We start from the raw sequence: 13,235 nt of genomic DNA on the forward strand, positions 1-13,235 counted from the left end.
GAATATGAACGAGGGAGAAGAAAAGAAAACAAGGTTTACATTCTAAAGAGACGTATTTGGATCTTTTCGTGATGGAAACTGACTAGGTTAATTTATACAAGTAGAGATTATAGTTTCATCAAATGTGTTGCTGCTTATTGTGCAACGTTGGTGCCGACGTTCTCGACATCACTTCCAGGTTCAGGTCCACACAATGTGAACATCTACAGAAGAGACATGAGATGAATTGATGAAGCAGCGGCTCAGAATTCATTCAGACATATGTAACCTGCTCACTGGTAGCGAGTAAATATGTTCCTCAAACTATGTTGAGTCTTCATATAAATTCGGCTTTGAAGACTTTTAAAAAATAATAAAAATAATTCAGTAAACATTAGTTTGTGTTGTTAGATGGGAAGTATATATTATATAGTAATTTATTCATGCTTATTTTGTAATGTATGTAAGCCGATATACTTGTTTGTTGTAAAAAAACACAACGTTATATTAATCATATCTTTATTTTAGTTTAAGTTTTAGTTAAATAACACTCACCACGTCCTTGTACACATCGGTAGAACAGCGCCCCCATCGGGTTCATCAGCATCCGTTCAGGCGGAGAGCGGTACTGCAGCTCAGACACAAAACTAAACTAAATACCTCAGTGACTGTAGAATGAGCTGTGTTCATTAATGTCACTCACCAAACTGCGTTTACTTTCTGACCATTTCACGTGATTCAGACGCACGTGGTGTCTGCTGAGAGGAACCGGATATAGTTAAAATAAAACTACCTCGAGCTCTGTGCTGGAATATGTAGACGCCGGATTAAAGGGGAGGCTTGAGAAGATGCAGTGAAGTAGGTGACTCTTATTTTGTGTCGATGTCGATTTTGTGTAGTCTGTAAACTGAGCCGCGTGTTTATTTAGCTGCTTTTCTGAGGGAGGTTCTGCTGATACAACAAACACGTTTCCGGTCACATACTTCAAAGTAAAAGTCACAATAAAACCCATCCCTTATCTTCGGGCTGTTCGTTGCAGAGGGTTGGTGGTTCGAGTCCTAGTTGCGCACAATGTTACAGCGAAGCTGACGCTCGTTAAATGTACACGAATGACAGGCGGGAGTATCCTTCAAAATAAAAGCCACAGAAAAGGGTCCTCATTGCGCTGCTCGGTGCGGAGGTTCGCGGGTCGAGTCCCGCATGCGCTGTGGAGAGTAACTCAAGCGTGGTAGAGATGGTTCAATCACACATCTTTAAATCAAACAATCTGTGTTCAAACGATATGAAATAAACCCAGTTCTTCTTCTTCTCTTTTTACAGCCTTTATTTTTCAAACACATTAAAAATGTTTTGTTTGTTTTAACAGTCATGCCCGTAAAGCTTTTTAGAACAGAGACAGAACGTTACTTCAGCTACCATGGCAACCTCTGTAAGAATAACAATAATAAAAAAAGAATCCTCATCAAAATAATAGCTACACCTTGATAACAATCATAACAACAATAATAATAACTACAAACAGCGGAGACATCATAAAATACTACATTCCCACTATATACAAATAAATCAGTGATACTTCATCACAATCTCATAACCACAAAATATCACTAAGAATCAATAAGAACATGAATATTTCTCCTTGTGGTCCAAACGAATACCCTTTCATCACTTTTTGTTTATATTGTTTTGTTCACAGCTGAACATTAACATCAACTGGTCTGTGGTGGGGTTAAGTTATTATTACTTCTCTCTAAACCAAGATATTTCATATATTTGTGTTTTTGTACACATTAAAAAAAACAAGATATTTAGTGTAAATCAGTGAGATTTAGAGATGTTGGTTGTTGTGTTCACTGAGAATCAGATTGTAGGAACAAGACACCAGGCTACCTGCTTCCACCTGCTTCCAGTCTTTATGCTAAGCTAGGCTAACATCTCACTCCCACAAACAAAAAGACTTATTTCCTAAAATGTCGAACGATCCCTTTTTGACTAAACTTGACTCTTTCATGCAGAGCTCACGGACGTTAACTCGTCATCATCACACAACAGATTCAGACTGCGAATACAAAAGTTAATAATATGATCAGCTGCTTTTACAAAAGGCCACAGAATATAAAAACAAATCTAAATAAATAGATGAATCACTTTGTTATGGTTAAACTCTTTGTTTGTGGAAGAAATATAAACCTCAGAGACTTCACTCAACAGTATGAAGGTGTTTCCTGTTTCAGAGCTCAGATAAACTCCTGTTTCCTGTGTTGCGTCTGTAACTGTATTTTGAACATCTTTAGTTAACACTCATGTTTAAGTTCTCCAGGGAGACATTCTGGTGAACAACAGGGATTATTATTGTTACATTATTATCTAATAGTGGATCAACTTTCGTCACGTTGGTTGAAGAAATATGTTGAGTTTCAGATTGAAAGTTAATTGTTGTATCGAAAAATAAAACATCTGGTCGATTCAGAAGCTGTGGAGCTTTTAACATCACATGATCTTTTGTACATGTGGATTTTCACATTTCCGTTTCTTTTTCAGCTCTTTAAAGACATCTTGTTTATGTTGGCTTTAAAAATGAGTTTGACAGTTTATTCCTAAAGTAAAACAATTCAACGACAACATCGGAGAAGGATCCACAAACAGCTCGCTAGCGTGAGGACTCAGAGGTCTGGAACCAGGTCAGTATATGGTGAGCTTTAGAAACAGGACTCTTCGTCTTTTGAAGACCTTGAAACAAACAGCTGATAAGAAATTCAACCAAGTCGTGCATGCGTCTGTGAGAAAAGGAGTGTTTGTGCATGTGTGCAAAAAAATGATGTAGGAAGTCTTGGAAATATGTACAAAATATCTATTCTCATGCTATGATCCAAAGATTCACACCATAAAGGATAGACAGGAAAGTTTAAAAGTAGAAATGTTCGTTTCACCTTCGTCGTCCACTGAGGACGGCCACAGCTGCTACATCCAACACCGTTTGTGTCTCTGTCTTTGGATTTGAAGTTTCCCGAAAATGAAATGAGAAGTGAAGGCATCACGGTGACCTTGGGTTTTGCCTTTTTCAGTCTCAAGTCTTTGCTCCTGTGTTTGGGGGTTCGTCTCCAGCCAACTGTCAGAGAGCCAAACCTGGGTTCATAGGGTCAGAAAAGGCCCTACGGATTTCCAGAACCGCCTCCAGACTTCAACACAAATGCCAGATATCACTGGATAGGCAGGAGATCTTCCTCTGAGGGGTAAAAGTTCAAGTGTCAGCCAATCAAGGACACTTGGCAGGAGCAGGGGCTTCCCATTGGCTGCAGAACAACAGGGTGTCTGAGGGGATGACCATGTTGATTGAGTTCACACCCATCAATGTTTCCCCAACTTCTTCTCCCCAGAGTCCCAGAAACCTTGATATTCAAGCCCTGTCTGTTTTCTCTGGTGATCACTTTGTGACAAAAGTTCCCCCTTAAGATTGACCAGCTTCACCGACGGGTTATGAGCAGCAGGTTTCAGGCGGTCACAAAATCAACGTCCGAGTTATCTCAAGTGTTGCAGCAATACATGGGACATAAAGCAAAGGCCGGTGCTGTTTCACCGACTGCTGATGGGGGGGAAGATATCCAAAAGTTGCCAAAAAAATAAGGACCACATATGCATTGCTCTAAGACTTCTAGAGATTTAAAGACTTGATAAGCAATTGTCTTGCAGCAATATAGGGAACAAAACACTGCTGATGGACGAGCATACCCAAGGGTACACCCATATGGGCATACCCAAAGTTCAGCTGTAGCCAAACAAGGAATCAGGGTTGTTCCGGGTCAAAAGAAACACCCAGGGCAACGCATTTTCTGCCCCATGGCCACTTTTCTGTGGATAGAGTGGCTTTGATCCAGAGTTCTAACGACTCTCTAGAACCAGGAGGATGACTTACTCGGGGGTCAAAACAGAATTCATGCTTGTACCCCTTTGAACCAGGTACGTGTCGCTTGTTCTCAAACCTTTTTTACGACTCTGAGAGACTTGATGAACAAGTGGTCCTGGACTTGGAAACAGGGTTTACAGATGGTTAGTCTCATCCTTGAACCTCCTCATCTTCCAGCTCTCAGATGTTCTGGCAGCTCAGGGTTTCTTCCAGTTAGAGCGGAATGGACGGCACCACTTTGATCAGCGAGAAGCCTCCAGTCCATTTCCATCTGCTGCCTTCTTCACGTTCAGTGCACAAATCATGCGAGGACACAATGTGGCAACAAATCATTGGGAGTTTGATTCCCACAACGTTTTAAAAACAAGTCACAGCAAGCTGCTTCAGGTGAAAACGTCCTCCGAACGGCACACAAAGCTCGTCTTTGATCGGCCTGGTGAGAAGTCATCGTCTTTGTCTCAGATTTGTACCTCACCGCCAGCCGTAAAGTGTCAGAACTTTTGGGTATCGAGCTGGACTAAAAGTCGTAATCCCATCCGGAGTTGTCGTCCGGTGGCGGCTCGTCTGTGTCTTCGGGGAAATTGTCGAAGTTACTGGTGTCGGTCGGAGAGGAAACCTGGACAGAACAACACCGAGTTAAACACCTTCAACAACCTGCAGACCTCTTAGATTTCAGGCTGGTTAAAGAGCTGAAGACACTCTGGGTGACATGATCTTATATATACCATCAGAGAATTTATACAGAAGTATGTGACATGCAACAGATACCCCCAGCTGAACCGTGTTAATGGTTAGCAGCATAACTACTGGGCCACCAGGGGTCCTGAAGTAATTTGCTGGATACGCCAAAAACAGAACTCTTGGTTGGAGTTACTGTTTCTCAACGCTGCCAAATAATCAAAGCTCAAAGGTCTGTTGACTAGAACTTCCAAATGCATCTAATGGTCTTTATTCGGCAAATAAAGGAATCATCAAGTGGCCTAAAAATTGCCGCTCTCAGCAGGTGGTCATATATGAGGGGGGAATCGTAACCCCTATCTTCAAATATGACTTTCAATTGACCAGAAATATCACAAAACATAGATTTTATAATATGACGTTTTTTAAAATCTGTATCACCTTTGTTGTTTCCTTGTTATGATTCAGAACATTTACTGAGCCCTGATTGGTCTAACATGAATTCTACTTCGACTCACGTCAGGTGTGATGGGTGGAGTCAGAGTTCCTTTCCTCAGACCCTCCCAGTTAAAACCTTCAAACCACCTGAACACAGAGAGACGGATTCGTTTTTCTATCCTATATTTAGACGCACACACTGAACAGGAAACATGTGAGAGCTGAAACAGCCAATCAGGTGTCAGCTTCCTGTCCACTCACTTGTGCTTCTGGATGTCTTTGACTCCGTTTTTCAGGTTTCCAAGTCTCTCTGAGGGATTATCTCTGTTGACACAGGATTTATTTTGGAAATAAGAACAATGAACTTTGACTGTACAGTTAATGTGAGCTGCTCAGGTGAACAGCGCCCCCTACCTGCAGAGCTTTTTGATGAGGTTGGCGGCGTTCTTGGTGATCTTCTTGGGGAACTCGATCATGTCGATGCCTCTCAGGATGACGTTGTAGGTTTTCATTGGATCTGGACCTGAAAACGGGGGACTGGAGACACACAAAGACACCGAATAAACAAGAGTTTGACTCTACTGAGCTTTACTGTCTCCATTCTTGTCTTTGTCCTCACCTGCCGGTCAGCAGCTCATACATCAGGATACCCAGAGACCAGTAGTCTGCTGAGACATCGTGACCTTTGTTGAGGATGATCTCTGGAGCGACGTACTCCGGTGTCCCGCAGAACGTCCACGTCTTCTTACAGAAACCGATCTTCTTGGCAAAACCAAAGTCCACCTAGAAAAAGACTAAAATGATTGAACACGTCTCTCCACATTTGTATAATTTCCTTTTTCTGATCGTGTGAATTGGCTCCTGCCGGTTCCTGTACAGCATCTCAAGCTGGAAACTCGTTTCAAATATGAGGAACTCTTAATATTAATATACTTTTTTATTGAAGATTGTGTTTTTTAATTTGAGAGCATGACTTACTAATTTCACTTCAGATATTTAGTAAAGCTCTCCCTCTAAACCGTGTCTTTGCACTCCAATAGTTCCTGGTTGCGCTTGGATTTGCTTTGCTTCTGCTCAAACTCTTTGCTTGCACTCAGATATTTTGTCACAGTCAGGCTGCTCCTGAAACTTCTGCTCTCCGAGTTCTTCTCTGCTCTTGGATTCAAAATTCCCCGACCAATAGAATACAGGTGTAATGTTGACCAATGAATCCCTGCCTTGTTTAGGGTGCGTTTGTTTTACTTCTTCGCACTACAACAAACAACTGTGTGCAAAAGTTTACTATCTTAACATTTGTACAACCCAAGACTGATGATACACAACATTCTCCCTTCATAGCGATGGTTTTGTTCGGTTACTGATTAAATCTTTTCCCTTTGCAACATTGACTCATTGTGTTGTTAAACTTGTATTTTCACCCAGAAACTTGAAGCTACTGGCTGAAGATTCCCACAAGATGTTAAACATTGAAAATGTATTTCATGAATAAATATTGAATTACCAGCTTGGCGTATCCCCGGCTGTCCAGGATGAGATTTTCAGGCTTCAGGTCTCTGTATATGATGCCTTTGGCATGCAGGTAGGCGAAGGCTTCGACCACACAGGCTGTGTAGAACCTGGTGGTCGAATCTTCAAACGAACCCCTGAAAAACAAGTTGAACAAGAATTACTGTCAAAACCCAGTTGGTTAGTTTATAAAGACATAAAACTGATTCTGAGCAGCTGACACCAGAGAAAGTTTTTAGCTTTTGCTTAAAAATGACCCTCAACAAATCACCAACTGTCAAAATTGCTGTTAATGTAAATCTATAAATTAATTTTCATCTAATCGACTGAAACACTTGTTGTTTCAGCACTTTTTGCTTTTATTCTGCTTCAAAAAAGAAACCATTCATAAAAGATTTAGAAGAGCGACGCTTCTTCATCAGTACATGTGTTGAACAGACAGATTAACGGTGTGAAATGTGTACCTGTCCCTCAGTATCGTCCACAGCTCTCCTCCCAGACAGGCCTCCATCAGCATGTACAGATATTTACTGTCTTTAAACGTCCGGTACAACCTGAACACAAACAACACAGCTCCATCAGAACCTTTCAAAAATAAATCAGAAACATCCATCTCTCTGTTTGAGAAAGCTCTTATTGTATTTAATGTTTTCACGTTTCTTTTGTTAACAGTGAGATTCATTCTGATTCCATGTTTGATATTCTTCTTCTGCTGCTTTTATGTAAACAATTTAAAGAGCTAACCAAAAAAACAAACATCAATAAAAAGCAACATAGTTTTTAGTTCATGGACAATAAAGTTTTAGTCAACTCTATTCTATTTTTATTTTATTTTGAAAACCACAACCAAACAATATTTTTTTCCAGTGATCCTTTTATGTGTTTTTTTATGTTTGTTATTAGTGACAAAATTCTGCACATAACACCAAACAAAGATTTGTCAGTAAAGCTTTTATTTTGAAAGCCAGGACTTAAAGCAACCCTTTTTAGAATCAAGGACTTCCATATGAAAGGATTGCAGTGATGATGATGATTGTTGTTCTGACCTGACGATGAAGTCGGAGTGCGCCTCGGTCATGATGTGTTTCTCAGAGCGGATGTGTTCCTGTTGTCTCGTGTCGACGATGTGACGCTTCTTCAGGATCTTCATGGCGAAAGTCTTCGCCTCCTCGTTCTTCAGCTGCACCTGAAGACAAACACACGTCCAGTCGGTTAGAAACATCACACACTTCAATCTGTATCTAACAAGTATTCTGTGTGTATCATACCAGGCTGGTCTCATCCAGCATTCGTAGATATAACTACAACAAATAATTAGATATCCTACGAAGGTTTATCCACGTAATCATGAAGGAGAAAGTATAAAAACGGTCATTCACACAGGACGGAAGGGAGGGCCAAACAGAGATCTTTCATCCAGGAGATCACTGTTTGTTCCTCATGTGAAACAAGAAGTCAACGTTGATTTATTTGTCATGAAACTTACGTACTTCATCAACTTCACAACGACAGTTCTGTAGTTATTTTAACCCAAACTACCATCTTTTCCTAAACCTAACTAAGTACTTTTGTTGTCTCAACCTAACGAAGTACTTTTGTTGTCTCAACCTAACGAAGTACTTTTGTTGTCTCAACCTAACGAAGTACTTTTGTTGTCTCAACCTAACGAAGTACTTTTGTTGTCTCAACCTAACGAAGTACTTTTGTTGTCTTACAGAAGATGCAAGTCTTCAGTAGGAACCAATGAGACAAAGACAGGAAGTCAGACAGCGGTGAGAGACGGACCAACATGTTTTTAAAATTCTAGTTTTAACGAGTATTGGTCTTGGGTTTGAATCTTGACTCATATCTGTGAGTTTGAACCTCATATGGAACACATATGAAGGACAAACAGCTGTGCTGTAAATACTACATGACACAATCCTCTATTTCTGGACACCACTCAGCCATCTGCTGGTTAGCTTAGCTTAGCATAAAGACTGGAAACAGGGGGAAACAGCTAGCCTGACCGCTGCGCTGAAGCTGGCTCTGATGGGAAATATCATCAGCAGTCTGGAGGTCAGAGGTCAGTGTTTTCCTCGGAGCAGAGTTACATTCTGACTCATCCACTAGAAATAGCTCCAGAGGGATGGTGGGAGATCCTGAGCGGGGATTCCTTCCTGTTTTTGGGCAAACCCTCTGCAGGGTTTCCCCTCTGACCTTCAGTAGCCCAAAACCTCCTGCTGCTGCAGAGACAGCCAACGCCACGAGTCAGAGCAGCAACCGTTACATAACCTCCCTCTGTCTCCATCCACCTCACCGCTCATGAACACTGCTCATAGAATCTAATGCATAGAAATACAATGAAAACAAAGGAAGCTTCTGATCTGAGGAACTCATGAAGACAAAGTAAACGTATTAATAAATGAATTACATTTAATGAACTGAACTCATGAATTAAACCCTGAGAAAACCCAGACTCTGAATCACATGACGACTGGTCTCCAGTTACCAGCATTGATACTCCACTGGAAAGTTACTGCAAATAGCTCTCTCTCTCACACACACACACACACCACACACACACCATTTTGTCTGAGTTGTGGACTATAAATCATATCCAACTAGACTCAAACTGGTCTTTAACTTTGTCTGAAGCTTCTTCATCTGAAGTTAGTTTTTAAATCATCCAACACAAAAAAAACTAGTTTTAAAGATTTAAAGTAGCTTCAAACTAACCTGAACTGATCTTTTACTGGTAAAAGTGGTTTTAAACTTGAGTGAAACGTCCTACAAAGAAGTATTTTCTGTGTCGCTGCATTAAAATGAAATTTAGACAATAAAAATCTCTCATATTCTATAATCTCACATTGTATAACCTCACATTCTATAATCTCACATTCTATAATCTCACATTCTATAACCTTCTATAACCTCACATTCTATAACCTCACGTTCTATATCTCACATTCTATAACCTCACGTTCTATATCTCACATTCTATAATATCACATTCTGTAACCTCACATTCTATATCTCACATTCTGTAACCTCACATTCTGTAACCTCACATTCTATATCTCACATTCTATATCTCACATTCTATAACCGCACATTCTATAATCTCACATTCTGTAACCTCACATTCTGTAACCTCACATTCTATAACCTCACATTCTATAACCTCACATTCTATAACCTCACATTCTGTAACCTCACATTCTGTAATCTCACATTCTGTAACCTCACATTCTGTAACCTCACATTCTATATCTCACATTCTATAACCTCACATTCTGTAACCTCACATTCTGTAACCTCACATTCTGTAATCTCACATTCTGTAACCTCACATTCTGTAACCTCACATTCTATAACCTCACATTCTATAATCTCACATTCTATAATCTCACGTTCTGTAACCTCACGTTCTGTAACCTCACGTTCTGTAACCTCACGTTCTGTAACCTCACATTCTATAATCTCACATTCTATAACCTCCCATTCTATATCTCACATTCTACAATCTCACATTGTATAATCTCACATTCTGTAACCTCACATTCTATAATCTCACATTCTATAACCTCACGTTCTATATCTCACATTCTATAATCTCACATTCTGTAACCTCACATTCTATAACCTCACATTCTATAACCTCACATTCTATAACCTCACATTCTATAACCTCACATTCTATATCTCACATTCTATAATCTCACATTCTGTAACCTCACATTCTATATCTCACATTCTATAATCTCACATTCTGTAACCTCACATTCTATAACCTCACATTCTATAACCTCACATTCTATAACCTCACATTCTATATCTCACATTCTATAACCTCACATTCTATAACCTCACATTCTGTATCTCACATTCTATAATCTCACATTCTATAATCTCACATTCTGTATCTCACATTCTATAACCTCACATTCTATAACCTCACATTATATAACCTCGCATTCTATAACCTCACATTCTATATCTCCCATTCTATAATCTCACATTCTATATCTCACATTCTATAACCTCACATTCTGTAACCTCACATTCTATATCTCACATTCTATAATCTCACATTCTATTTCTCACATTCTATAATCTCACATCCTATAATCTCACATTCTGTATCTCACATTCTATAATCTCACATCCTATAATCTCACATTCTGTATCTCACATTCTATAATCTCACATTCTATTTCTCACATTCTATAATCTCACATCCTATAACCTCACATTCTGTATCTCACATTCTATTTCTCACATTCTATAATCTCACATTCTATAATCTCACATTCTGTATCTCACATTCTATAACCTCACATTCTATAATCTCACATTCTGTAACCTCACGTTCTGTAACCACACATTCTATAATAGAACCTGATCGTACCAGCTCGACGCGTCCGAAGCCTCCGACTCCGAGCGTGTCGATGATGTTGAAGTCCTTCAGCTTCAGGCTGGAGAAGAAGGCGTTCTCCGCCTCGTACCTGCAGACACAGAAACAACACAGGGAGGCCTTCACTGACCGCAGGAAAGCACAGCTTTAAACACGTTGGATGCATTTTTGAAAAAGATGTTCGAGCAGCCGAGCTTCAGAGGTGAACGTTTGGAATCAAAAAGTCATCCAACCTTCCTTTAATAAGGTGTTGGAACTGTACCTGCAGCATTTGATGACGTGGAAGAACGGGAACTTCTTGGAGGTTTGGATGGAGAAGGAGGTGATGGGGGGGGAGGAAGAGGAGGACGAGGAGGAAGAGTATGGAGCTCTCTGCTGCCTCGCTGGGAGGAGAAGCAGCTCTCTCATCTCTAGAAAGAGTTTATTTACGAGTATCGATTAGAAAAACTCTTGTTCTTCTCTTCTCTGAAGGAAAAGGTGGACTTCAATCCACCAGATGGTCTTCCAGGTCTAGTCCTTTATTCTACAGACAAAAACAAATCCTTCAAAGTTTTGGGGCGAAGTTTCTCGGTCAAAGAAGGAAAGGTTTTCAGTCATCAGGAGAACGTTCGGTCTGTAAGAGAGCGTCTCCAAAGAAGAGCTCTACTCCAGGATCACATGGTGAGGGTCGGGCCGATGGTGTCGATAGAGATCCCAGGTTCTGGTCTGGTGGGACCGGTGAGGTTGCCAGATCTTCCTGATCCGAGCGGGACGCCGTCAGAGTCCAGAGGACGTCATCAGACCTTCTTTGAAGACTTGATAGATTTTGGACGGTACTCTTCGTCTCAGACTCTTCAGATCCAGACTGCAGGTCTGTGGCTGTCTGACTTGGAAGGAGTCCAACTGAGCGTCCTCCAACTGAGACTACGACTGAGGGAAGCCTCCGAGAGGTTCGTCCTTTAATGTCAAAGGGGGGGGGGGGGGGGGGGGGACCAGGTCTGCTCCGAGTCCTGCAGGGTGTAACGAGACGCCGCCGGTATTTTTAGCTGGAAGGAAACATGGCTCAGAGGTTCCTCCAGTAAAACGCTCACTGAAGGACAGACTGTCCCGACAGAGGACAGAGGACAGAGGACAGAGGACACGAAGGCTTCAGGAGGTTCAACGTCAACAGATCGAGTTTAATGCTCGGAGTCGTTTGTTCCATCATCAATTCTTTGAGGATCATTTATTGGTATTATGTAACTCATGGAAGCACAAGGAACTTCAGTTGTAGCTCATAAGATGGCCGACATCTTCACACTAAGAACTCAGCATGAGGAACTCTGACAGTGTTTGAGCACCAAGCATCATGATGTAAACACAGAGTCCTCCTCTGGTCCACCAGAGTCCTGATCTCTGTCCTGATGTCCACCCGTCAGGTGGAACTTGATCCTGGACCACGATGGATCCAGGTCTCTGTGAAGATGTGGGCTTAACAGTCACCGACCTACCGCTGCTTTCATGCATCTTATTTTTTCTGCGACCGGGCTTCAGACAGCCAGAAGCATGCTGGGTAGTGGAGTAGCCTGAGGTCTAAGCTAGGTTAGCTTAGCATCCATCTGGGCCCTTCTCTCTGGGGCAGTTTGGTGGCGTTTGGTCCAGCAGGTCTGGTTGGTTGGTCGGCTGCTCTTTATCCCCTCTTTCTTTCTTTCTTTCTTTCTTTTCAGAAGTTGATGAATATATTTGGTTGTTCGTGATAAACTACAAATACAGACCAGAATTTAGCGAGATTCAAGTACCAGAGAGGATCCTTCCAGACCTGCAGGAGGTCCAGAAACGTAGTACCTGGTTCATTCACATCAACCAGATCCACGATCCACGATGCTGAGACACCAGCTGGTGAACACAACGGAGCATTTAGCAGCTAAAGACACATATTCCCCTCAGGATCTGGAGGTGGAGACCAAACATTGAGCTAAAAGAGAGAATAGTGGACTTACATTCGTATACATATACATATATATCTACATATAGATATAATATACTGTATATACTGATTATATGTTGTGTTTACAGTCTGCTCTGCTGCCAAAATGCAATAAAATCAAGTGTGTGTGTGTGTGTGTGTGTGTGTGAGAGAGAGTGTGTGTGCGTGTGTGAGAGAGTATGTATGTGTGTGTGTGTGTGTGTGTGTGTGTGTGTATTTCCTGGAAACAGACTGTGGGATCAGGTTTGTGCAGAAACAGTAGCGACACACAGTCTGAGAATAGTTGATTACAGAGTGACAGATTAACTGATGGTTCAAATCCTCCAACCTTCAACCTGCTGAAGTGTCTTTGAGCAAAACACTGAATCAGACTGAACTATGTTATGATA

General features: G+C 41.1%; 1 protein-coding gene across 3 annotated transcripts in view; it reads right to left on the reverse strand.

Moving 5' to 3' along the window:
* Positions 1-1,293: 1,293 nt before the first annotated feature.
* The window catches only part of LOC306795206 (cGMP-dependent protein kinase 1-like), a gene marked incomplete at its 5' end in the record, with an annotated part of 45,618 nt that continues 33,676 nt past the window's right edge, over positions 1,294-13,235 (reverse strand). The window contains 10 exons of one of the 3 annotated variants that reach the window (XM_079293640.1): positions 1,294-4,499; positions 5,080-5,146; positions 5,261-5,323; positions 5,414-5,536; positions 5,619-5,782; positions 6,501-6,642; positions 6,970-7,059; positions 7,552-7,691; positions 10,896-10,992; positions 11,164-11,792. In XM_079293640.1, the coding sequence (XP_079149766.1) occupies positions 4,401-4,499; positions 5,080-5,146; positions 5,261-5,323; positions 5,414-5,536; positions 5,619-5,782; positions 6,501-6,642; positions 6,970-7,059; positions 7,552-7,691; positions 10,896-10,992; positions 11,164-11,309 (1,131 nt within the window). In that variant the 3' untranslated portion in view covers positions 1,294-4,400. Of the gene's footprint in view, positions 4,500-5,079; positions 5,147-5,260; positions 5,324-5,413; positions 5,537-5,618; positions 5,783-6,500; positions 6,643-6,969; positions 7,060-7,551; positions 7,692-10,868; positions 10,993-11,163; positions 11,793-13,235 lie in introns of those variants that run through there. The other 2 variants (XM_079293639.1, XM_079293638.1) reach the window with 2 other exon arrangements.

This window comes from Melanostigma gelatinosum (assembly GCF_949748355.1).
Source record: "Melanostigma gelatinosum genome assembly, chromosome: 21".
In the NCBI taxonomy this organism is placed as follows: domain Eukaryota; kingdom Metazoa; phylum Chordata; class Actinopteri; order Perciformes; family Zoarcidae; genus Melanostigma; species Melanostigma gelatinosum.